This window comes from Leuciscus leuciscus (genome assembly GCF_965113295.1).
Source record: "Leuciscus leuciscus genome assembly, chromosome: 4".
NCBI classification, from domain to species: Eukaryota; Metazoa; Chordata; class Actinopteri; order Cypriniformes; family Leuciscidae; genus Leuciscus; species Leuciscus leuciscus.
This window is the reverse complement of record NC_138728.1, coordinates 9782035-9807140: the sequence shown is the minus strand read 5'-3', so window position 1 is coordinate 9807140 and position 25106 is coordinate 9782035. Positions and strand designations below refer to the sequence as shown.

The following is a 25106-nucleotide window of genomic DNA, read 5'->3' as shown; positions in this document are numbered from 1 at the left end:
TGCAGGCATTCTAGAAATGTGTTAATTGACTGCATTTTGTGTGAACATGAATTGTGCTAATGGTATGATCACAAGAGACAGATGTTGTGCTAATTGTGTTTAGAGTTTTGAAAATGTGACTACAGATTGGACAAAAGGATGGCAATTGAAAAAAAAAAAAAACCCTGTAAACTCCAATATTTTTTAATGCACATCCTTTTCCATCTAGAGTTTAAAGAGATCAGGTTAACTGAGGGCTGTGAAGGGAATGTGGAGGTTTTCTACAATGGATCCTGGGGTAATGTGTGCTGGAACCAGATGGACAGAGACACAGTGAGTCTGATCTGTCAAGAGCTGAACTGTGGAAGATCTGGCAGTGAACCCAGTTCTTCAGAGGGACTGAAGTCTCATAATTGGCTTGATTATTTTAATTGTCGACGTCATGATTCCACTCTATGGCAGTGTCCATCTTCACCCTGGGGACAGAATGACTGTAATAATGAAGTGGCCAAGATCACTTGTTCTGGTAAGATGATATTTAACTGATTTAAGATAGTTTGAAGTTGTCATGTTTGTTTAAATATATATTTTATGTATTATTTATGATGTCTATTTGTAATATTCTGTTCAGTGATCTGAACCTTTAACGTTTTATTCTCAGTGGAGGAAAATTGTGAGCCCCCTCAAAGTCATCTTACATGTTCAAACTCACCATCTTCTCAATCGCCTTTCTTTCCCTGTCTTTTCCATTATCTTTTAACCCTGATTTTCCCTTAACATTACAAAATATTGAGCTTTCGACATGGCTGTCTATTCTTCTTGTCTATTTTCAGAGGATACTCTAAAGCCTTTCCAACAGATTGTGGAAGCAAGAGAATGTTCCAAAATATATATATTTTTTACAAATATCTTCAGTTGCGACTGTTAAAAAAAACTAAAGATAGACAAAGGAGAGTTAGGAATGGACATAACAGAGATTGAAGACCTTTTACTAAATCCAATCTGATTAAAGGGATCAATATAAAGGACATATGACATCTTGTCTAGCAATTGCCTCTGCCTTGCCGGGACTGAAGGGTGTCTGGGAGAAGGACATTGGTCAAACCATTGAAGAGAATGACTGGGATGTTGTGATAACGTGTAACCTACATGTACCTCCCTTGGGATCCATGAGCTCAATTTCAAATTCTTGAATAGGATATATCTTACACCAATGCGTATTAAGAAGATGTTTATCAACTCTACAGGCCTGTGCTTCAAGTGCAATAAAGATAAAAGTACATTCATGCATTGTTTTTGGTACTGTGACACAATTTTGTCATACCTGAAGAAAGTACATAGTGTAATGGAAGATCTTCTTAGACTACACTTCGATATGACCTCAGCTTTGTATTAATTGAATCTTAATGTGAACACTGTTTAAAATACAGCTATTTGTTGTCCTGGTATACTCAGCTACAAAATGCACTTATAGTTACTTTTGTTCTGCATCACAGGCTCCATCCCTTAAAATGTGGACATCACAGATCGCTACATGGTTACCACTTATAAAGCTCATCTATGACAAACATCAAAAATCTAAAATTCTGGTTGATATGATCTCCGCTTGGGGAATATATAAAGGAACTCCCTCAACATATCAGACCGCTTTTAATCTCTGCTAATTTCCTTTGATTTCCTATTTAAAGGATGCTCTGAATTAATGACATTGTTTATCTGTGGATGTTGTTGTTTTATTATTATTATTTTTAGGTTTTGTACACCCTGTACCATGAAGAGAACTTTATTATGATACTGTTAATATTAGTTTTCAACTGTGGGCAAACAATAAAAATAAAATAAAATAAAACACCACATAGACACAGGATGAGTCAAAATGATTGTAGGTATTTTATGAGATCAATGAATAATTCTACATAACTTATTATCAGAGTTGTTTAGATTTTGAGAATGCACATTAGCTTTTCTTCAGAATCAGAATCAGAATCAGAAAGAGCTTTATTGCCAAGTATGCTTGCGCATACGAGGAATTTGTCTTGGTGACAGTAGCTTCCAGTACACATACAATATAAAGTGACAAGACAAGTGACAAGTAACATAGGTATAAATAAAAAAATAGAAAAAAATAAAAATAAAATAAAAATAAAAGATTATAAATTATAAATATATATAAAGTTATAAGGTGCTATAATGAAATGTCTGAGGGAAGTATTGCACATGTTTGTTCCACAGTAGGGGAACATTTAAGTGTTCATGAGGTAGATGGCCTGGGGAAAGAAACTTTTCCTGTGTCTGGTTGTTTTTGTGCTCGGTGCTCTGTAGCGTCGACCAGACGGTAACAGTTCAAACAGAAAGTGTGCTGGGTGTGACGGGTCCAGAGTGATTTTGCGAGCCCTTTTACTCACTCTGGATGAGTGCAGTACTTTGAGTGTGGGAAGGGTAGTGCCAGTGATTCGCTCAGCAGTCCGAACTATCCGCTGTAGTCTACGGAGGTCGGTTTTGGTAGCAGAGCCGAACCAGACGGTGATGGAAGTGCAGAGGATGGACTGGATGACAGCTGAGTAGAACTGTACGAGCAGCTCCTGTGGCAGGTTGAATTTCCTCAGCTGACGCAGGAAGTACAGTCTCTGTTGGGCTTTCTTCACAATAGAGTCTATGTGAGTGTCCCACTTCAGATCCTGAGAGATGGTGGTGCCCAGGAACCTGAATGACTCTACTGCAGTCACAGTGCTGTCCATGATGGTGAGTGAAGGGAGTGCAGGGGGGTTTCTCCTGAAGTCCACGATCATCTCCACTGTTTTGAGCGTGTTCAGCTCCAGGTTGTTATAACTGCACCAAAGAGCCAGCTGCTCCACCTCCTGTCTGTACGCAGACTCGTCACCGTTCCGGATGAGTCCGATAACAGTAGTGTCGTCCGCAAACTTCAGGAGCTTGACAGAGGTGTCTTTAGAGGTGCAGTCATTTGTGTACAGGGAGAAGAGCAGTGGTGAGAGAACACATCCCTGTGGAGCACCGGTGCTGATGGTGCGGCTGTCGGACGTGATTTTGCCCATTCTGACTAGCTGTTGTCTGTCTGTCAGAAAGCTGGTGATCCATTGACAGATGGAGCTAGGGACAGAGAGCTGGGTCAGTTTGGTCTGGAGCAGTGATGGGACGATGGTGTTGAAGGCAGAACTAAAGTCCACGAACAGAATCCTTGCATAGGTCCCTGGTTTGTCCAGATGTTGTAGGGTGTAATGCAGTCCCATATTGACCACATCATCCACAGACCGGTTTGCTCTGTAGGCAAACTGCAGGGGGTCCAGCAAGGGTCCAGTGATGTCCTTCAGATATGCTAACACCAGTCTTTCGAATGACTTCATGGCCACAGATGTTAAGGCAACAGGTCTGTAGTCATTGAGTCCTGTGATCTTTGGTTTCTTCGGGATTGGGATGATGGTGGAGCGTTTAAAGCAGAAAGGGACTTTGCACTGCTCCAGTGATCTGTTGAAGATCAGTGAGAAGATAGAGGCCAGCTGGTCAGCGCAGGTTTTCAGACAGGCTGGTGAAACACCGTCTGGGCCTGGTGCTTTCCTTCTCTTCTGTTTCCTGAAGATCTGACGCACATTATCCTCACTGATCTGAAGTGCAGGGGGGGAGGGGAGGGGGATGGCTGGAGGTGTTGATGGCTGTGTAGAGAGATGGTCAGGGCGGGTATGGGGTGTCTGATCGGGGGTCTCAAATCTACAGTAAAAGACATTCAGCTCGTTCGCAAGATGCTTGTTGCTGTCGATGCTGGGGGATGGTGTCTTGTAGTTGGTAATGTCTTTCAGGCCTTTCCACACTGATGCAGGGTCGTTGGAGGAAAACTGGTTTTCCAGCTTTTTGGCATAGCTCTTCTTAGCCACTTCAATCTCCTTTGTCAATGTGTTCCTGGCCTGATTATACAAGATCCTATCCCCACTCCTGTAGGCATCTTCTTTGACCTGACGAAGCTGTCTGAGTTTTGGTGTGAACCATGGTTTATCATTGTTGAATGATAAGTAAGTCCTGGTAGGGATGCATAAATCCTCACAGAAACTGATGTATGATGTTACAGTCTCTGTGAGCTCGTCCAGATCGCTGGCAGCAGCTTCAAAAACACTCCAGTCAGTGCATTCAAAACAGGCTTGTAAGACCTGCTCTGTGTCGTTGGTCCATCTCTTTACAGTCCTTATTACTGGCTTAGCAGTTTTAAGTTTTTGCCTGTAAGTTGGTAGAAGATGAACCAGGCAGTGATCGGAAAGTCCTAGAGCTGCTCTGGCGACGGAGCGATATGCATCCTTTGTTGTGGTGTAGCAATGGTCCAAAATATTATTGTCTCTGGTGGGGCATGTAATGTGCTGTTTGAATTTAGGCAGTTCACGTGTGAGTTTTGCCTGATTAAAGTCTCCGAGAATGATAAGAACAGAGTCCGGGTGTTGTTGTTCTGTTTCTGTGATCAGATCAGCCAGCTGTTGCAGCGCCGTACTCACGTGTGCTTGCGGTGGAATGTAAACACTGATGAGAACGAGCGAGGAAAACTCCCGCGGCGAGTAGAACGGCTTACAGTTAATGAAAAGCACTTCCACATCAGGACAGCACATCTTCCTTAACACAGTTACATCAGTACACCACCTTCTGTTGATGTAAAAGCATGTCCCACCACCGCGCGTTTTCCCCGTTGACTCCATATCGCGATCCGCTCTGAACAGCTGAAAGTCCGGTAGATGTAACGCGCTGTCCGGAATGGCTTCGTTCAGCCAGGTTTCCGTGAAACACAGAGCAGCAGAGTTGGTAAAGTCCTTGTTTTTGCGTGAGAGCAGAAGTAGTTCGTCCATTTTGTTAGGGAGAGAGCGGACATTCGCCAGATGGATGCTAGGCAGCGCCGTTCTGAATCCGCGCTGCCTGAGCTTAACGAGTGTGCCGGCTCGCTTCCCACGCCTTCGCGTCTTATACTGTTTCCACAGTGCAGCGGCGCAACCGACGACAATGTTCCGCAAAACGCCAGAAGAATCAAAAACTGGTTGGTGATCAGTTGGTGTGCACTGCCGAATGTTCAGCAGTTCGTCCCTGGTATAACTGATAGCGAATGACAAACATAAAACAGGACAAACTAACAAAAACAGTGTAACAACTGGAGAGCTCAACACCGAGGCAGCCATCCGCGGCGCCATTCTTCTATGAATGTTTAAATTTACAACAGCGCATAAAAATGTGAAATTGTTTTGGTCTTTTTGTTGTGAATGTTGTCCTGAAGCTGGTCAGTGATGTTGCTGTGTGTGATTTAGATCATGTTCCTCTCAGACTTGATACATTTTGGCTGTTTTGTGAACATGTTTCTGGTTCTGCCGTCCCTCAATAACAGGAAGTGTCCTTTCTGAAGAACAGCATTCTGGGTATGAAGATGCTGATAAGTTTCTGTCAGGTTAGAGGACTGAAATATAATGTATGTATCTGCATTTTATTTTTGCATACATGATGTTGCATATATTATTTTTTAATTTAATTATCAAAATCTGCGGTATAGGAATCACGCCTGATTATTATAATGACACATTAAAAGCCCAACACATCGTGCTATAGATTTATTTCTGTAATTATTAATATTATTTGAAAATGCATGTGTATTTGATGTGATTTCATTAAATATGTTTAATTTTCAAAATCCAACATTTACATAAATAGATGCATTTTATTTTGTAATATTTTGTTGCAAATGACATATCAGAAACCTATGATGATGTCATCATACGACAGTTCTCCAGTAATAAAGCAGGTGAGCGTTTAAATATATATTTTTTTTTGTAGGATGTTTTTTTTGTTATTCAGGATGTAGCCTGATAAAGTATTTTTCTTTTCAAATTAGTGTTATATAAAATAACTTTTGCAATTAATCATTATTACATTATAATTTATATATTATAATAGTGTACTTTAAAGTGCAGTGTGAGTTTTGTTTATGAAAATAATGATTGACACATTTGTATCAGAGGAAGTATAATAATGTGAGGAATGTTAAGATGTGACAGACCTGTTAGTTATTGTGTCCTGCTTTATCTCTCACTGAATAGGTCCCGTTTAATCTTCATAACTAAATATTCTAATGAATTTAAAACATTAATGAGCTCAATGTGTTATGTCAATGTGTTATAAACATAATTTTTTTTTTTTAACAACAGATGATTATTTGAGAGAGTTTAATTGCTGCATATTATTAAGTTTTAGTTGCAATCCATCAATATTTTATGTTGCACTTAGTTTTGAAATGTACCAGATCAATACATTTAGCTGATTTTCTACATTTAAACTGAAAGAAAATATAATTTGCTTTCATGTTGTTTCTTATTAACTTCATCTGTGAGCTTTTTCTTTCTATTTGCTATATTATTTGTAATTCAAAGTGATATTATTGGACAATCTTTCAGCGGCTTGTGAGAAATTATGTACTTTGCTCAATTGGCAAAAATGATGATGCAACAGGACTGTGACTGAACCTCTTACCAGTTCAGAACATCACTATTAAACAGAACAACCCAGTATTTAACAATTCACTGCACCTTCAACTTATTTAAGATCATATATAGATGAACATGTGGAAAATGGATTATAATTCAGGCATGTGATCAGCTAAGGACAAAGGAAACCTCCCATTTTTTCCCTCATTCAATATGACTATGCAATAACAATTACAACAGGAATAATAATAATTTATTTTATTATTGTTTGAACTTTAAATAAAAAAAAATCTAGAAATATATTACTATTGCAATAATAGCTAATGTAAAATAAAAACAAGCATTTAATAAAAAATAATTCACGTTAATAATATTAGGCTATTAATATCAATTAAATTGTAAATAATAATAAAATGTTAATTGTAATATTTTAAGTCATCTTGCGGACCCATGGAATTATAATTATATATAGGGGGCTTCCTTAGAAGCTCCCTTCCTTCCCCCTATAGTGGGCCCTGACCCCCTGGTTAAGAACCACTGATCTTGGGGAAGGTAAAACACTTCAAAAGGAAGTCAACTAAGGTATATATATATATAATTAGCTTTATAATGATTATTATATGTTAATGATTATTATAATAGTATAAAGAAAATACAAATATCACTCAAATACATGTGCAGTAAAATAAGCTCTATGTTTAATAATAAAAAGATTAGTAGCTGTAAAAAGAGTAATGATCAATTTCTGTCCAAATGTCTGTCGATTTGTCCACAAGGTCAAGACTCCTCTCTGCTCCTCTTCACAATAACAAGTTATTTGTCTCCATCTGGAGGATGAATCAAGCATTACAGTATCAAACACACTAAACACACATAACAGCTACAAATGCATAATATGATGCCAAATGAATAACTTCTGAACAGAAACCAATATTTATTTACAAATATTATTTGAATAGCCTCTGTTTGTTGTACACAAACCAGTCCAGTTCATTTTATATATCATTAACACACAGTTTATTGTGCTCTTGGTTAGAACATAGTAAACTACACTTAATATTATGCACAAAAATAAACTTAATAAAACATTTATTTACAACAAAACTATTTTTGTGTGTGAAATAAAGCTTCAGTAAGCGATCAGTCAGTCTTGTATGTTGTGTGTGTAGAGACAGGCTTTGATGCTGAATATAACCTGCAGTGTTTCTCTATCAATCTCCTTTAAGTTTAGTGTGACTTTCTCTCCATCCTGACTTATGAAAGATATGATTCTATCCTCAGTGAAGTGTCTCTTCACACTGGAGGAGGAGTCCCGCTCATCAGCGCTCACACTTTATTGATATATATGGAGAAAATAAAAATGCTGCTGTGTGATTTGTCAGTGATTGTGTTTGATGATTTCCTCTGTTGTGTCTAATAAGGGAACAGTGAGTGTCATTGGCAGCTGTGAGAGTCTCTCTCTCTTTAGGGGACTGACAGGAGCCAGTTTCTTCAGTGTGTTTGAGGGAGCAGAGGAGAAACAGAGTCAAACAAACAGTGTGACGAGCAGAAGAAGATGGAGGGATTTCTGACACTCGTTTTACTCTCCTCTATAGTCACTATAACCACATCTGGTAAGTGCAAAATAGGCTGTAAAGATATCAAATTTTCCATTTTTAAATAAGTAGTTTGTTTATGATGGCATTATACCACTACAAACTGAATAGAAGACTTTGTAATATCTAGAAACTAATATCTTGACACTAGATCATTAATTATCAATTACATTTTATAAATTATTTGAGCTTTTACAGGAAATCAATTTGTTATACACTCATGCCCAGCTTTAGTTGTCCAGTTCAAAATATTTATATGTATTTCTATTACCAACTTTTTACATCTTATGTTTCTTGACTTTCCATGATTCAATCCCTTTCTTTCTTTCATGTACAGATTTTGAGACTGTGAGGTTAGTTGATGGTAACAGTCCCTGTGCTGGAAGAGTGGAGGTTCATCATGATGGTCAGTGGGGAACAGTGTGTGATTATAACTGGGATAAGACTGATGCTGCAGTGGTGTGTAGAGAGATAGGATGTGGAGAGGCTCTAGAGGCTGTGAGTGATACTCGCTTTGGACAAGGATCAGGACCAATCTGGATGGATGAAGTGGGCTGTAGAGGATCAGAGTCTACACTGAAGAACTGTAGATCAAGAGGATGGGGTGTTCATGGCTGTGGTCATCATGAAGATGCTGGGGTAATTTGCTCAGGTGAGCGGCTCCATACATCACTCTGTTAATACATCACTGATTAGACTTTCATTGATAAACATCTTATAAGCAATTTAAAATAATTTTATGTAATTTTTTCGTCAGAGCAAATCTTAAGCAACTATGAATAGTTTATTTTATTGTCTTAACAACTCAATTTGATCTATTTATAAAATCTATTATTATTGAAAGGACTATTGTTTTATGTCCATATCATAATCATTGTGACATATGGGGCCTGTTTCAGAAAGGAGGTTAAGTGAAAACTCTGAGTATGTTAACCCTGAAATGAGGGAAACTCTGAGTTTTCTGTTTCAGAATGGGAGGTATGTTAAACCCGAGAAAGCAGAGTAAGTCAAGCCCGTTTCTGAAAGAGAGGTAACTTATACTCAGAGTCAGTTACCATGGTAACTTACTCTGTGAACCTAACTTGACCGTTTATACTTGGATATAAATGTATATTCTATAGGCTACTCCACATAAATATGTGAAAAAAAATCTGAATGTGTAGATTGTGTGATGTGTAGACACATAATATTAACATTACCTCTCTGTGGCAGCAGAAACTCTTTATCCTCATTGTCATGTGAAGATGAGCATTTGGTCAGTACACTTTATAACACTATTTATCATAATGTTTGGTGTATTGAGTAGGCTACTTACAACTACCTGGGGTTCTGTTGGGACAGGAGGCTCCAAAAGACAGATATTAACATCAGAATCTATTGGGACCAACAAAAAACCTAACCTAGAGTAAAATAAATGGAAATATCAAAAAAAATCATAAAAAATTACACATGTAAACCTCTTACATTTTATGAAGGCCCTTGGATCTTCGGGAGTGACTGGCTCTGAAGTCCCTTCAGGAATTCCCTCAGCCAAAAATGCTGCTGCACTGCTAGACACTGGATGCTATTTAGTTATTTATGTCAAATGTAAAGTCAGGTAGCCTACACCCATGATATGCTCAAGCCTTACCTAATTGAACTATGTTTTTATATTTCATTTTCAGCCGCTGCCATGTTCTTTTAATACCTGCAGGTATACCTACATGAAAATTAAAATTAGGTTGAATAACATACTGTTCTTTCACCTCTGATATTATAACAGTTGGGTAAGTTACTTGTATTACTAACTACAAATGACATCTTCAACAGTGTAATTAGATTAATGTCTACTTATTACTAATTACTAAATCCCATATCAATCTCAACCACTTGAACAATAAGGAGAGACAAGAAACTGCACTTTTAATGCTTTCAAATAAACAATATACAATTGCATGAATTATTCTTGAATTGACCAAAGTGTGTAGAGGGAGAAGGTTACATAAAAAACATACCTTTTAAAAATGTATGTTAAATATACAGAATTGTTCTATAGTCTAATGCAATTACATCAGATTTTACTTTAAATTACAGAAAAATTAAGAGAAATCCCTTTAATTAAATTGCAGTATTTAGATTACTTGGTAATTAATTACACCCAACACTGTATAACTAATTAAAATGTAAAGGTGAGAAACGCAGACCTCTTTTTGTCTGGCGCTGTTGCCATGGTGACTCATAATATCTGCGCTCCATTGATAATGGCTTTTTATAGTTGTGGTGCACGCGCTTAACTCAGAGTCAGTCAACTCAGAGTTGATTGAACTAACTCATTTCAGCTGTTCTGAAACCGAAAACTCAGAGTTTCCCATCTCAGGGTAAGTCAACTCAGAGTTCAAGTTTTAACTCAGAGTTGGTTGAACCTCCTTTCTGAAACAGGCCCATGGTCTTCTCTGTTGTGTAAATATAATCAGAAACCAAAAACTACCGAAGGCATAGTCTTGTTGCTGGTTCTCACCTGTGTTCTGGGAGAGTGGAGATGTTCTTGTAGGCGGCTGGGGTTCAGTGTCTAACCTGCGATATTTATTTTGACATTTTCCTACTAATTGGCATTATATACATGCTATTTATTTAAAACTGAATGTTGTTATTATTAAACAAACTCTTAAACCTACCACTCTAAATAAATCTATTTTGTATGATTTTATTTAATATAAACAGATCATAAATATCCCAGACTTTCCGAGGGGCTTCACCTGTGTTCTGGGAGATTAGAGGTGATTCATGGGAAAACCTGGTACACAGTGTGTGACGCTGCCTTTGACCAGCAGGATGCAGAGGTTGTGTGTAGAGAGCTGGACTGTGGGGCTCCTGTACAGGTGCTGGGAGAAGATGCTTTTGGCAAAGGAGACGCTCAGATGTGGACACAAGAGATTCAGTGCAGAGGAAATGAGTCTCAGATTTACTTCTGTCCAACATCACCATCACAATGCACCAGTAACAATAATGTGGGCCTGATCTGTTCTGGTAAATTATCAATATTCTGTTTCTCTTCATTCTCCTCTGTCAGCTGCATTATACACTATTTTAACTTCTGTTCTTTATTCAGGTTACACAGATGCCAAACTGATGAATGGTTCAGACTCCTGTTCTGGAAGAGTGGAGCTTCGGTTCCTCAATGAATGGGGCACAGTGTGTGATGCATGCTGGGATATGAGAGCTGCCAGTGTCCTCTGTAGACAGCTGAATTGTGGGATTGCTGTGTCTGTTGTGGGATCAGACTGGTTTGGAGAGGGAAGTGGTGAAATCTGGGCTGATGTGTTTGATTGTGTCGGGAATGAAACAAAACTCTCAGAATGTTCCGTCTCTTCATGGAGTCGAGCTGAATGTTCTCATAGACGAGATGTTGGAGTCGTCTGCTCTGGTGAGCAAATTCACACCGTGATAAAGTCATTGGTTTCAGATTAAAATGTTGTATACATTTTAGATAAATACTGAATGACTAATAAATACTCTCTCCAGAGAGTGAAGCTCATCTGAGGAACTGCAGCTCCACACAACAGCTGTCAATCAAACACTTTGGTGAGAAAATCATCATCAGATTCTTTAGTTGTTAATGATGAATAATGTTCATGTACAAGCACTGTTTTTCTCTCTCTGAATATCAGGTGGCGGGTCCATCAGGCTGGTGGGTTCTGGGGGAGACTGTGCAGGGAGGCTGGAGGTTTTTCACAGCGGCTCATGGGGGACAGTGTGTGATGACTCCTGGGATATTAAAGATGCCCATGTGGTGTGCAGACAGCTGCAGTGTGGAGTGGCCCTCAGTAACCAGCAGGTACCAGCCTGGTTTGGTCCTGGTTCTGGACCCATATGGCTGGATGAGGTGGAGTGTGAGGGGAATGAGACGTCCCTGTGGAACTGCTCTTCTCCAGGCTGGGGGAAACATGACTGTCAACACAAGGAGGATGTAGGAGTCGTGTGCTCAGGTGAACAGTAAAGTAATGTGATTGAATTTGGATGCCATGGATTTTGTATTGACCAAGCAGAATCATGTAGTACATAAGATTCATAATATATTATACAAATATAATTAAGTATCTTTTTCAGATGCTACCAGTGCTAGCAGCATGCATTAGCCTTGTATTAACCGGTTATTTTGGTGATATTTTAGGTTTAGCACAACTTAAACTCCAATATTTTGAATGCACATCCTTTTCCATCTAGAGTTTAAAGAGATCAGGTTAACTGAGGGCTGTGAAGGGAATGTGGAGGTTTTCTACAATGGATCCTGGGGTAATGTGTGCTGGAACCAGATGGAATTAGACACAGTGAGTCTGATCTGTCAAGAGCTGGGGCCCGTTCTTCGTACGTCGCTAACTCAGTTAGCTGGATTTGATTGTTGACGATTTGTCATGATCTTGGATTGTTTGGTTCTTCGACGCTCATCCTGGACTTGCTGTCATAGCAACAGGTGCGCAAACTTGAACCTGCTCGGGAGCAGGCTTATTTCATGTAAACAGGATTAGATCCCGGCTTCATAAGCGGAGCTGATACGGGAAGTCCAGCGCAGCGCGATAGTGCACTTTCTGAGATTGAAATTTTTTTCTCGTGACTCGTGAGATTGTCGTTTACATTATTCATTTGTTGGAAACGCACATTATTTTCGACTTGTCGGAGTCGGGCTTTAACTACAGCACAAACTGTTTGCATTGCCCTATGATTATTTGCGAGTGGCTCTTTCCTTTACACTTTTGGAGCAGAGAACTTGATGGAAAGTGCTGTCTGTCGTGTCATTCGGAGTTTACCTGGCGCTAAACCTGGCGGTTTAAAAAACAGTTTTAGGTTTTTAAGACCCAATGTTGTAAAGCAGTTTTTTTAAAGCAGTTTTTTTTTTTTTTTTTTTTTGGCTATCATTTTTTATGAAGATCATGCAATCATGACCATGCCGATTACAGTATGTCACTCAGGCTTCACTAACGTGATTGGTACCATAGACTATAGGCTTCCATAGACTGCCATCAAGGCCTCAATGAAGGGGATTATGTGAACAGAAAGGGGGTTCACAATGTAAATGTGCAGCCCAGTTACTATTGGGAGTCTTAATATTCCAGATTAATAATATTATATCAAATAAAAAAAGTCAGTTGACTAAAATCTTCCATATCACAAATGTGAAAGCAAAATGGCCAGGATCTGTGCATGACTTAAGAATTTTCAGAGATTCACATTTATGCACATTATTTGAAAGTGGTAAGAAAAGTTCCACAATTAAATATCAAGCTCACTGTATTACATACACTTATGCTGATCCTAACAGAACTGCATTTCTTCATAGGTGATTATGACATGTTCCTGCCTGCAGACAGGTGTTTTATGACCCCATTCCCTGACCCAAACCAGTTACAATGCAGCTCTAGCCAGGACAAGGGCACACAATGAAATGAACTTTGGCTAACTAAAGGGAAGATTTCAGTGTCTGATAAGTCTGAGGGTTGCACACCTGACAGGGCCTGGGACATTGCTGCATGTGCCATATTACACAACATTGCCAAAAAAAAAAAAAAAAAAAAAAAAACCTTTTCATTATAATATAATGAAAAGTTTAATAAAAGACCAATATACTTAGTTCCTTGAGTTTTATTTCAATTGTTCTTTGTAAAGAAAAGCCAGTGTTCAAGTGCCTGCAACAAGAGATATTAGACACATGCCTCATGCAACAAATAAAAAGGAAAAGTTGTCTATCCACTGCCCACCTGTAGGCCTATGTCTCCTCTGTCTGTGCTGACTCTTCTGTAGGCCTTTCTGTAGATGTGGTGGAATCCTGCAACTTATATTGCTGCCATAAAGCATACAAGTATAAATTAAGTAAAGTTATTTATGCACTTGCAGGTGGGCTAGTTCCTCCATATGACAGTTATCTGAGAGGGTTTATTCACTGTCCAGTGCAATGGAAACAAATGGACATTACAAAGTCTTATACTTTCTTTCCTTTGGAAAGTTATAAAAAAAATGTCCACTTACTGCACATATTTCAGCCACCACTTTCTTGGGAACAGATACAAGTGTTGGTGTATGTAAAAGTGCACAAAAGAGGAAAACACAATGTCATTATATGAACTACACTCTGGAAAAATATTTTTACATTAATATAAGTTTATTAGTTTTCACTTTCACAAGTCAAAGCAATTCATCATTACTCAAGATTTAACAGTTGAAATGACTATACAGCCTTAATTTAATGCAGCAAAAATTATTTTACAGTGTAGGCTACTAAGATCTTTTCTTCTTTTTTTTTTTTTTTGCTCAGCCTTTTTCTTGGTGGCTTTTATAAACAGCCAACCATTTATTTAACAGTGTCTTTTATAAAAGAGACTATAATATAACAAAAAAATTACCATTATGTAGAATATTTTTGTACTTCACTTTTGTTTGTTCCCATGTTCTAGTGTGGTGACTCTGACATTACAATGAACAAAGTAATTATGCAATTATTCAAATACAAAAATATAGGCTAATAAGTGATAAAAAACATCTAACATGGCCACTTCTAACGGATTTAAATTGTCTGCTACTTTTTGCCAGCCCTCTCTCCTGGCTTTTGCAGACTTTGAGGTGTTCCCTGGCGTTTTGCATTAAAACATTAAAATTCCGAATAAACTTCGACTATTAGTTCTTGCTCTGCTGCGGAGAAAAACTGTGCGCGCTCTTTGGCCATGCTGAACAGCCAATAGCAGCGTTGCTGATCAATGTTTCTACTATCGATACATGTCCCCTTTTAACCCAGCGCATGAACGCGCAATTATCTCGGATAACTCAATCCAGCGATACTAATCCTATCCGGCAAGTGTGTTCGAAGAACCGAGTTAGCCAGATCATGATTAGCACGATGATATTATCTTGGATGTGTCATTTGATCTCGGATGTAATAAGCAACGTACGAAGAACGAGCCCCACAACTGTGGAAGATCTGGTGTTGTGTCTGATTCTACATCAAGACTGGAATCAGCTCGTAACTGGCTGGATAAAGTGAAATGTCGACCACATGATTCAAATCTGTGGCAGTGTCCATCTTCACCCTGGGGACAGAATGACTGTAACAATAATGAAGTGGCCAAGATCACCTGCTCAAGTGAGATTATGTTCAAATAATGTTAAGATGGTCTCAGTTTATGTTTATTTAAACACAATGTTTCTGAAAAAAACTACTTGTAAGATTTACTTAATAAAATCCTCGTAACAATTTGCACAAGTATATTTTAAGTAAATTTTACTGCTATAATATCAAGTTCAACTTAAGTGTCATTATCAAGTAAAATCTACTTAGTATTGAACGTAACGCTCATGAAGAAATTAAGTAAAAATTACCTATTTACATTTCATTTAGAAGCTATATTTATTTAAAGTAATTAAGTAAAGTTTATTTATTGTTTTATAATTAGGAAGCTTGCTTTTATGAAATTATGAAGTAAATCTTACCATTTAATGAAGTAAATAAGTAGATTTTATTAATTTTTTTTTGTTTTCATTTACTTAGTTTTATGAAATTATAATACTCCCTATAATTATGTAAACATTGCAATTTTTTTTTTTATAAATAATCCTGAACATAAATAAATGAACATTTTCTCTATAATTTTCACAAATCACACAATTAAAATACAATTAAACAGTTTATTTCAGTCATCAAAAATTGTTCTTCATACAAAAATGGACATTCACAGTCATCTCTTGACACAGGTGCATTCAGTAAAACTTCAGAATGATACTGTAACCCTTGTTTTAAACATAAAAATTTATTTAAAAACAAATTCATGCAAAACATTCAACATTCAAAAGAGCACTCTGAAATAGTGAACTTTAAAGGGTTAGTTCACCCAAAAATGAAAATTCTGTCAGTAATTACTCACCCTCACGTTGTTCAACCCTGTAAGACCTTCGTTCATCTTCGGAACACAAATTAAGATATTTTTTATTAAATCTGAGAGCTGGTTCACTCCTCCATAGGCTTCTAAGGGATTGGAACTTGCTGGCCCAGAAAATGTATTAAAGACATTGTTAATATAGTCCAAGTGACTACAGTGGCTCAATCTTAAGTTTATAAAGCGACGAGAATACTTTTTGTGCGCAAAAAAAACCCAGTGAGTTCACGTAGTAAAACAGCGCAGCACTTCTGTGTTGTACGTCACACGTAGGCTCACTATTGGCCGACGCTGGTCATGTGTGTGATGCGTGTGGCGTATAACACAGATGCGCTGCGCTGTTTTACTACTTAAAAAAACTCGAGGCCCAGAGAGAAGGAAATTAATAGTGGAATAAAGTCGTTATTTTTGTTAGTTTTTTTCACACAAAAAGTATTCTCGTCGCTTGATAAACTTAAGATTGAGCCACTGGAGTCACTTGGACTATATTAACAATGTCTTTAATACATTTTCTGGGCCAGCAAGTTATAGTGTCTTAGAAGCCTATGGAGGAGTGAGACAGCTCTCAGATTTAATAAAAAATATCTTAATTTGTGTTCCGAAGATGAACGAAAGTCTTACGGGGTTGGAACAACATGAGGGTGAGTAATTACTGACAGAATTTTCATTTTTGGGTGAACTAACCCTTTAAAGAATACCATTACAACTTTAATGTATTAAAACATCAACAGCTGAATGTTTAAACAATTCTATCATACCATAGCATTTACTACAACTTCATCTTTAAAAGGATAGTTCACCCAAAAATGAAAATTCTGTCATCATTTACTCTCCCTCAAGTTGTTCCAATCCTGTATGACTTTCTTTCTTCTGCTGAACACAAAAGAAGATATTTTGAAGAAAGTCGGTAACCAAACAACTGATGGACCCCATTGACTTCCATAGTAGGAAAAAAAAAATACTATGGATGTCAATGGGGACCAGCAACTGTTTAATTACCAGCCTTCCTTAAAATATCTTCTTTTGTGTTCAGCAGAAGAAAGGAAATCATACAGGTTTGGAAAAACTTGAGGGAGAGTAAATGATGACCGAATTTTCCTTTTTGGGTGAACTATCCCTTTAATCTTTGAACTTTTGGGGAGAGTTTAAGAAGGATGGATACATCGATTGGATCTCGATGTTTGAAGTTCTCCATCAGCACCATGGACAACCAGTATTTTAATGATGTGCTGAGTGATGTCACTGTAGCTGTCCTCCTGCATACAGTTTAGAAGAAAAAATATAATTATTTTGAGAAACAAAAATAGAAAGTGACTTCATTATCACAACAGAATGAACACATGTATACTAAAAAAAGACCATATGGTTTCGATTATGTTAACCGTTTGATGCGTACGATTAAACCGGTGTGATTATATAGTGCATTTCAGGCATTTAAGTTACATACACCTAAGTTACCACACACATTGTGTAAGTAACTATGAAGTTTTCTTTTTTTTTTCTTTCTCCCACTTCACCGGCCTCTTACTTTCACGTATTTTGGGAGAAGTGGATGAATTTACGTGTTGTAAATCCAACAGATCCTATTCTCTAAATTCCAGTGCATACTAACATGGCGATGCCCAAACGCAGCCCTGCTTATTTTGAGACCTCATTTATGCACGATTTAGTGCGATTGAAATATTGTAGCTTTATGTGTAGACGTTCCTGGGTAATATTCAGTAAGAAAATTAAAACTTTTCCATAGTCAACAGTATAACGTTACTTCAGCAGGAAAGCAGTTAACGTTAATTTTAAGGCCTAATGTTAGCAAGCTAACTAAGCAGTTACAACGGTATCCAATCAGTTTAAAAATTTTACACGAAAAACAGTGCTTTCCGAATCTATAAAACTATTGAAAACTTTTCCGATTAAATATAAGTTAACTAATGTAGCAAGTGAAACGTAAGGGTTATAACGTTAATGTACAATGGATAACCCAGACGCGTTAACTTACAACTTACAGTAATGAGGTCATGTTATAAGATGAGCATTAATGTTTATTGAGTCAAGTAAGTTAAACAAGAATCATCAATCAAAATCCACACAGACCCATGTTTTATTAAATGTAAAACAGAAAGACAAACTTACCTCAAACACGACAAAAAGCAGCCACGCAGCAGCTCGCCAATCCATCTGACCCAAAGTGGCAGTTAGACTGTCTTGTCCAAACACGCATGTGCGGATTCAAACGCGCTATACTTTTCGATTAAAATTTACTTAAAATTACTATGTTTATGTGAAGTGACTATAAAATGTTTAAATATTACAAGCAAATATATAATAAGATTTACTCTTTCCAACCAGTTAATTTATTACATGAATTAAATGTGTAGATATTTAAAATTTTACTTAGAAAATTCTAGTTCTCATTGAATTTTAATTTTATAAAGTAAAAATTATGAAGGTTAATTTAATATATATTACTATACCAAAAAGTTCGTTTTTACAGTGATATAATGTGGTGAATAAACTGTTTCTGAAACACTAAACTAATTTGATGGACAGAGCCTAAAATTATTTATTAAATTATGTTTTAACATTGATATGTTTCACTGAGAGAAGTTATGATTTTTGTGTCCTAACGTTCAGTTCTCTTAATATTTAATCTCAGAGGAGGAGAATCCTGAGTCTCCTCGGAGTCGTCTGACATGTTCTACCTCTCCATCTCCTCACCAGAGACAATGTTCAAGTAAGATTTTTAATTTAAGACTGTTTTCCATTAAAATGTGCATTTAAAGAAGAATTTACTTGCATTAAAAAATTATAATCAAATTCATAAATGTAATCCACTAATCATACATTTAAAGCCGTCTTAGTTCAGTTTCAGTGTGTTTTGTTGTATATGGTGTCCTGAAGCTGGTCAGTGATGTTGCTGTGTGTGATTTAGATCATGTTCCTCTCAGACTGAGTGGAGGTTTGGGCCGGTGCTCTGGGAGGCTGGAGGTGTATCATAACGCTGTGTGGGGTTCAGTCTGTGCTGATCTGTGGGACATCAGTGATGCTCAGGTGGTCTGCAGGCAGCTGGGTTGTGGAGCAGCACTGAGGGCTGATGGGAATTCAGTCTTTGGTGCTGGTGAAGGTGTTGTGTGGCTGAACAGAGTCGAGTGCAGAGGGAATGAGATTCACCTGTGGGACTGTCCTCGATCCCTGGAGAACCACACTGACTGCTCCCACAAAGAGCACGCTGGACTCACCTGTGCAAGTCAGAGAAAAACACTGACCGATAATAGTGATTTTCACATCATTTTAGTGCTACTAACTGTGTATTTGCATGATTTTTAATCTGTCTGTGTCTGTTTTGACAGATTTGACAGATTTGTCAGTGTCCACTACTCCTGCCACAACAACATCAGCTTCTCCTCCAGTTTCTCAGACAGTGCGCTCAACATCAGTCACTCCTCCACAAACTCCTCCAGTGTCTCCTGTGCTTGTGGTTGTACTGGGAGTTTTGCTCTTACTGCTCTTAGTGCCACTGCTTATACTGATTCAGCAGAACAGAGTGATGAGGAGAGGTAGGAGAGATCCAGAGACTGTCATATTGTGTCTTATTCAGTGTGTGATCAGTCATGTGTTGTGAACTGACAGCAGGTTTGTCTGTCTACACTCACAGCTCTCTCTAAGAGGAGACACAGGACGACGACTGAGGCCGTTTATGAGGAGATTCATCACAGACACAATCACTTCACTCAGAGAGGTGAGACATGAGCCGTGAATCTTATTTAATATGATTAATAAGAGAGTCTGTCAGACACTTGATGTTCATCTATTATTAGTCCTGTTAAACCTCCGGCTTTAAACCAGAGAATTCCTCACAGAAAACCACAGAGCTGCAGGTGCATGTTTATGTGTGTGTGTGTGTGTGTGTGTGTGTGTGTGTGTGTGTGTGTGTGTGTGTGTGTGTGTGTGTGTGTGTGTGTGTGTGTGTGAGTGTCAGTGAGTGTCTCTTCCTGTGTGTATTTAGAGGGTAATTATAAGGAGGGGTTCATATTTTTCTAAGTCTAGGTGCAGGTGTGTGTGTGTGTGTGTGTGTGTGTGTGTGTGTGTGTGTGTGTGTGTGTGTGTGTGTGTGTGTGTGTTTCTGGAAGGCAGAGAGGAATGGGTTCATGTGAGGATACATGTGTGTTTCTAATAGGCCTAAAACAAAAAACATGGTATTTCTGCCTCTAATGCTTTTAAAATGTAAGTAATTCATATTTGTGTTGTGTTTTAAGTAACACAATGCTTCATGATCCAAAGGAGAAATGAGGATTCAGTCTGTATGGAATGATGAATATGTTTCTGACTGTTCTGCTGTCCTTTAACAGGAAGTCTCGTCTCTGAAGAACTGCATTCTGGGTATGAAGATGCTGATGAGCTTCTCTCAGGTTAGAGCTGAAGTAGATCCAAATCAATCATTTGTTTTACAAATGTAAAAAAAAATATATATATATATATTTACACATTTTATCACTATTTCAACTGTTCACAATACTAAAACTTTTATCTTATTAGAAAAAGAGTTCAAGACTGCATATTATGATGATGTCACCAATGGCAGTGTCCTGAAAGGTCAGTGATCCCGCTGTGTCCCAATCAGAGGCTGTGTCCTCCGGAGGTCGCATCTGAAGACTGCATACGTCACTGAGGTGGTCTCGTATAAGAAAAATACCCGTTAGATTGCAAAGTAAGAAAGAAATTTCAGTATTTTACACCTCATGAGGAATAACAGTCAATTTTATTCTCTTAAATAAGACATCCTTGATGAGGTTTACAGCCTTCAAATGTGACGACCGGAGGACGCAGCCTCTGAATTGGGACACAGCTAACATTCATTACCCAAAACCTGCAACAGTATATTTTACATTTATTTTGTTTCCCAAAATATAAAAAAATGCCCAAATTATACATGTTTTGATGCAGAAGAGATGATGAAGGAAATCACACCGGGATACTATGATGATGTCATCACTGATGGACTGAAACCAGATCGTGAGACAGGTGTCGTTCGGTTATTCTATAATAGGAAGAAATATTTAAAATATAGCTATTAAAATCTGTATGTATTTATAGAAATACATACACATAATATATTGTCTCATGTTAAATTTACAGAATACACACCTGAGAGCTATGATGATGTAATGACAAGTGGACAGAACTCTATCAGAAATGGTGTTTACTTTTTATTGTTATTGGTGACATATTTAACATAGTCCTTTTATAGTGATTTATGATATTATGTATTAATCCCATTACATTGTAAGATATAATGCAATGTTTGTTCTGTCTATATGTTCATGTGTAGTGGACACACCAGAGCATTATGATGATGTCATCATTAATGAACAGATCTTTCAAGATGTAAAAGGTGAGTCACACAGAACTGCATTTCATTATCACCCTTCACCCTCTAATATTGAACATTTCTACCATTAATGAATCATCACGACTTTATCAGGAGAAAATCTAATAATCTCAGACAGTCATGAGGTGAAAGAGATCAATGACATCATTAATGACACAAGCTGATTTACAAACTACAATGTGAGGTTTTTATTTCACATGTGAATCAGAGGGAGATCAGGAGGAGTATGATGATGTGAAGAACAGCAATGAAGATGAGAGGAACCTGTTGGGTAGGTTATTGTAACATTTCTATAGCATATTTAATTTTTATTTGTTATGTTTCTCATTTAAACCACATCTTGATGTAATTATTACAATGAAAATGATCAGTTTGCTTTTGATTTTAAAAACAGACTATGATGATGTGGAGGAGTCAAATAAAGAGGGAGGAGCCATATGACTCACTGACCACACCCACTGCCTCTTCATCAATTCATATTACAGTTCCTGGAGATATGGGGGTTTCTTAAACTACTGTTAAAGATTCATGTTTTTGATATCTGAAATATTTTTGTATAACAGGTTACATGTATTGCAACAAAGTTTGTAGTATTTGTATTTTAATATTTGGCCTATTCTTTTTTTATTTTAATATCAATATTTTTCACCTAATAAACAAAAGATACCATTTATTCATTACATTTGTCACAATATATTTTATAAAGCAGTTCGAGGAAATGAGAAAATTATGCAAAACACTATAAACATTTAAAGTTGTTGAAAAAACTGTTAGGGAGTTCAGCTGCTGACAGCATTATCTACCTAAATATAATGAGAAAATGGATTTACCACACAATAAATTATTATTAGGCATCACATTTTTCCATAAATTTACTGCCATAGTAATAGTATGTATTGTGTGCTGCTGTCAGCTTGTATTAACTTTATGTAACCTTTTATTTAAAAAAAAAATACTGTAAAGAACAAAAAAAAAAAAAAAAAAAAACACTCACCCAAACTGCACATTTTATTGTGTGATGGTGCATTTTTACTTTAAAATGCTTTAAACAAGTTGAAACAGTTTGTAAGTCTGATGTGAGTTATTTGCGCTGCGCTTGAATCTTTTGCAGCAATAGCTCCATCTGCAGGTTGAGGTTGGGCTGACCCTTCTTGGTTTTTCTCTTCAACAGCTGATATGTTGCCATTTTCTTTTCCTTGTATTTCTTCAGAGCCTCCTCACGCTGAGATTTGTCTTTCAAGAATTCCTACAGAGACACACATAATAAAACAAGCGTCAATCAAAGAATGTAAGGGTGGTGAAAAAGGTGTATATGACATAATGGATCTTCCTTAAAGGCTTATTAGTTGTTAAAAAGTAAAAAATGTCATCAATTACTCACTCTCATGTCGTTCCAAACCTGTAAGACTTTCGTTTATCTTCAAAATACAAATGAAGATATTTTAAAAGAAATATGAGAAATTCTTGTCCTTCCATTGACAGTCCACGCAACTACCAAGAGACACGATCACTGTATATGATGAACACATTGAATTTAGGCTTTTATTCACATATGTGACCCTGGATCACAAAACCAGTCACAAGTAGCACGGGTATATTTGTGGCAATAGCCAACAATCAGTCAAAATTATCGATTTTTCTTTTATGCCAAAAATTATTAGGATATTAAGTAAAGATAATGTTCCATGAAGATATTTTGTAAATTTTCTACTGTAAATATATAAAACTTTTGAGTGAGTGAATGCAGCAAAATCGTGAAAATAAATGGACAACTTTAAAGACGATTTTCTCAATGTTTCGATTTTTTTGCTCCCTCAGATTCCAGATTTTCAAATAGTTGTATCTCAGCCAAATATTCCTAACAAACCACATCAATGGAAACTTATTTATTCAGCTTTGGAACATGATCTTTACTTAATATCCTAATAATTTTTGGCATAAAAGAAAAATCGACAATTTTGATGTATAAATCTAAATTTAAAAAATTTACCCATGTGACTGGTTTTGTGGTTCAGGGTCACACATATAAACATTGATCAGTGAACATAAACAGAAGCTCAACAGATCCTGCTTGACGCGCGAGAACAAACCTCATTGGTTCTTGCTGAAGCTCAAACGTGCTGCGTAACACCAGAATGAACCTCATTATTTATTTCTCACATGCTTGAGCTTCTGTTTACCACAACTGATGTGTGAGTTAATGAATGTTTATATGTAAATAAAAGCCTAAATTAAATCCATTCATCATATAATTTTTTATAGTTTTACAATCTCTTTATGACCTTTTTGAAGCTCAAAGTGGTAGTTGCTTGGAGTGTCAATGGAGGGACAGAAATCTCTCATTTGTGTTACGAAGATGAACGAAAGTCTTGTGGGTTTGGAACAACATGAGGATGAGTAAATGATGACAGAATTTTCATTATTGGGTGAACTATCCCTTTAATGACATCACACAGGAGATTCATTAGGAAATGGAAAACTGTACAAGAATTCCATCATACTGAGTAAAAGAACTGCATTTGTAGACTCTAGCACTGAGTATACATTTGTTAGATGTAATCATTTTATATTGGCCAGTTTCTATTGCCTCACCTCTCTTTTTCGTGCACGTTCCTCCTTCATCCTCTCATATTCTTGCTTTGTCTTTTGATACGAAGACATTTTATGCTTCCTTTGGATGAACGGGGCCTTGTGGGAGCTGATGACACAAATCAGGAATGTGGCTTTGCTGATGCAAATGGACTATTATTTGAATATTATACACACACACGCACATATGTGTGTATGTTTATACACTTATCTGTTACTGTACCTGTCAGACTGTGCTGGTTTATTAGATGAATCAGGATCAGGGTCGGTAGTTTGGTCAGTCGTTGTGTTTAAGACGTGTTTCTCAGGAGAATCTAAAGAATCTGACCCCATGTTTAGTTCATCATCTGACTCTGTCTCTTTATCCAGTGCTCTCCCTTCACATCTTTTCTTCTTTTTCTCCTGTTCTTCTTCATCTAATCTTTCTTTTTCAGCCAGGTACAGATGTCTCAGATGCTCGGGATATTTCTCCTCTAACTGAACTTTTGATGCTTGATTTTTCTTCCTCTCCTTTCGAAGAAGTTTGTTGTATTCATGCCTTACTTTCTCCTTCCTTTTGAAGGCAAACCCCTGACCTGATGAAGCATGAGATAGAGATGAGATTCAAACAGAATACATTCAAATTTGAGTCTTTGGATTACGGATCTATTACGCTATTCAAATATACATTATTGCAATTTATGCACAAAATAATTATATTTGCTTTAGAAAATGGTATTAAAAAAAATCATCATTAATGCAAAGATTACATATTAAAGAACTAGGCACGTGAATAGTAGTACACTAGATTTTTAAAGGATGTAACGTTAATATCAGACATCTTTATTTTAATTGAAAATGTGTTTAATATATGAGTGTTTTCTACATCGAAATACATTTAGCTGCTACTTAAAAGTTAAGTATTTACGTTACGTTGATGGATCAACTACTCACCCTCTTTTAAACTACCATCAAAAACTTTGTTCTCCGGAACCCATTTTCTTTTTCTTTTGGCGTTGTGTGATAAACCACCATGTGAAAATTTGTTATTGAAGTGTTTTCCTCTAAACGGACCTTGACTTTTTGAGTTTTGTTTTAACGGTGCCATGTTTGACGCTAGTATGTGGACAACACGGATGTTTCTCATGCAGACAGAGACGCACAATAATGACGTGCGTATGGTCGCAAGGCATTACTAATCAAATAAGCGCCATTTGTGTGAGGG

General features: G+C 37.1%; 3 protein-coding genes across 5 annotated transcripts in view; 2 read left to right on the top strand and 1 right to left on the bottom strand.

Annotated features, from left to right (window-relative positions):
• LOC309496297 (scavenger receptor cysteine-rich type 1 protein M130-like) overlaps positions 1-21986 on the top strand; it is a 37007-nt gene extending 15021 nt beyond the window's left edge. Inside the window, exons 3-19 of the mRNA XM_082166296.1 lie at positions 10730-11035; positions 11118-11432; positions 11531-11590; positions 11677-11994; positions 12233-12360; positions 14963-15137; positions 18581-18658; positions 18857-19171; positions 19275-19481; positions 19580-19663; positions 20274-20333; positions 20461-20517; positions 20869-20946; positions 21061-21120; positions 21254-21316; positions 21522-21584; positions 21708-21986. Of these exons, the coding sequence (XP_082022422.1) occupies positions 10730-11035; positions 11118-11432; positions 11531-11590; positions 11677-11994; positions 12233-12360; positions 14963-15137; positions 18581-18658; positions 18857-19171; positions 19275-19481; positions 19580-19663; positions 20274-20333; positions 20461-20517; positions 20869-20946; positions 21061-21120; positions 21254-21316; positions 21522-21584; positions 21708-21754 (2414 nt within the window). The 3' untranslated portion in view covers positions 21755-21986. The remainder of the gene's footprint in view (positions 1-10729; positions 11036-11117; positions 11433-11530; positions 11591-11676; positions 11995-12232; positions 12361-14962; positions 15138-18580; positions 18659-18856; positions 19172-19274; positions 19482-19579; positions 19664-20273; positions 20334-20460; positions 20518-20868; positions 20947-21060; positions 21121-21253; positions 21317-21521; positions 21585-21707) is intronic.
• LOC309496292 (scavenger receptor cysteine-rich domain-containing group B protein-like) lies at positions 7134-10714 on the top strand. 2 transcript variants are annotated; one of them, XM_082166290.1, is made up of 3 exons: positions 7134-8047; positions 8367-8681; positions 10483-10714. In XM_082166290.1, the coding sequence occupies exons 1-3, from the start codon at positions 7990-7992 to the stop codon at positions 10557-10559; spliced, it is 450 nt and encodes a 149-aa protein (XP_082022416.1). In that variant the 5' UTR covers positions 7134-7989; the 3' UTR covers positions 10560-10714. The 2 variants fall into 2 exon arrangements, with proteins under 2 accessions (XP_082022416.1, XP_082022417.1); XM_082166291.1 differs by lacking the exon at positions 10483-10714 and adding an exon at positions 9000-9053 and having other exon boundaries at positions 7136-8047.
• On the bottom strand, positions 21487-25047 carry ccdc59 (coiled-coil domain containing 59). 2 transcript variants are annotated; one of them, XR_014205092.1, is made up of 5 exons: positions 24836-25047; positions 24126-24477; positions 23906-24011; positions 22308-22559; positions 21487-22116 (listed from the first exon to the last, which is right to left on the bottom strand). XR_014205092.1 is itself a non-coding variant. In XM_082166282.1 (4 exons), the coding sequence occupies exons 1-4, from the start codon at positions 25026-25028 to the stop codon at positions 22395-22397; spliced, it is 816 nt and encodes a 271-aa protein (XP_082022408.1). In that variant the 5' UTR covers positions 25029-25047; the 3' UTR covers positions 22304-22394. The 2 variants fall into 2 exon arrangements, 1 of the variants encoding a protein (XP_082022408.1); XM_082166282.1 differs by lacking the exon at positions 21487-22116 and having other exon boundaries at positions 22304-22559.
• Positions 25048-25106: the final 59 nt, after the last annotated feature.

Coding starts and splice junctions, on each gene's coding strand:
- LOC309496292 (XM_082166290.1), top strand. CDS start 7,990: ATGGAGGGATTTCTGACACTCGTTTTACTCTCCTCTATAGTCACTATA. Junction 8,048..8,366: donor AGTCACTATAACCACATCTG/GTAAGTGCAAAA, acceptor TTTCATGTACAG/ATTTTGAGACTGTGAGGTTA. Junction 8,682..10,482: donor TGCTGGGGTAATTTGCTCAG/GTGAGCGGCTCC, acceptor AAATATAATCAG/AAACCAAAAACTACCGAAGG.
- ccdc59 (XM_082166282.1), bottom strand. CDS start 25,028: ATGAGAAACATCCGTGTTGTCCACATACTAGCGTCAAACATGGCACCG. Junction 24,478..24,835: donor TGATGGTAGTTTAAAAGAGG/GTGAGTAGTTGA, acceptor ATGCTTCATCAG/GTCAGGGGTTTGCCTTCAAA. Junction 22,560..23,905: donor AACGTGCACGAAAAAGAGAG/GTGAGGCAATAG, acceptor GTGTCTCTGTAG/GAATTCTTGAAAGACAAATC.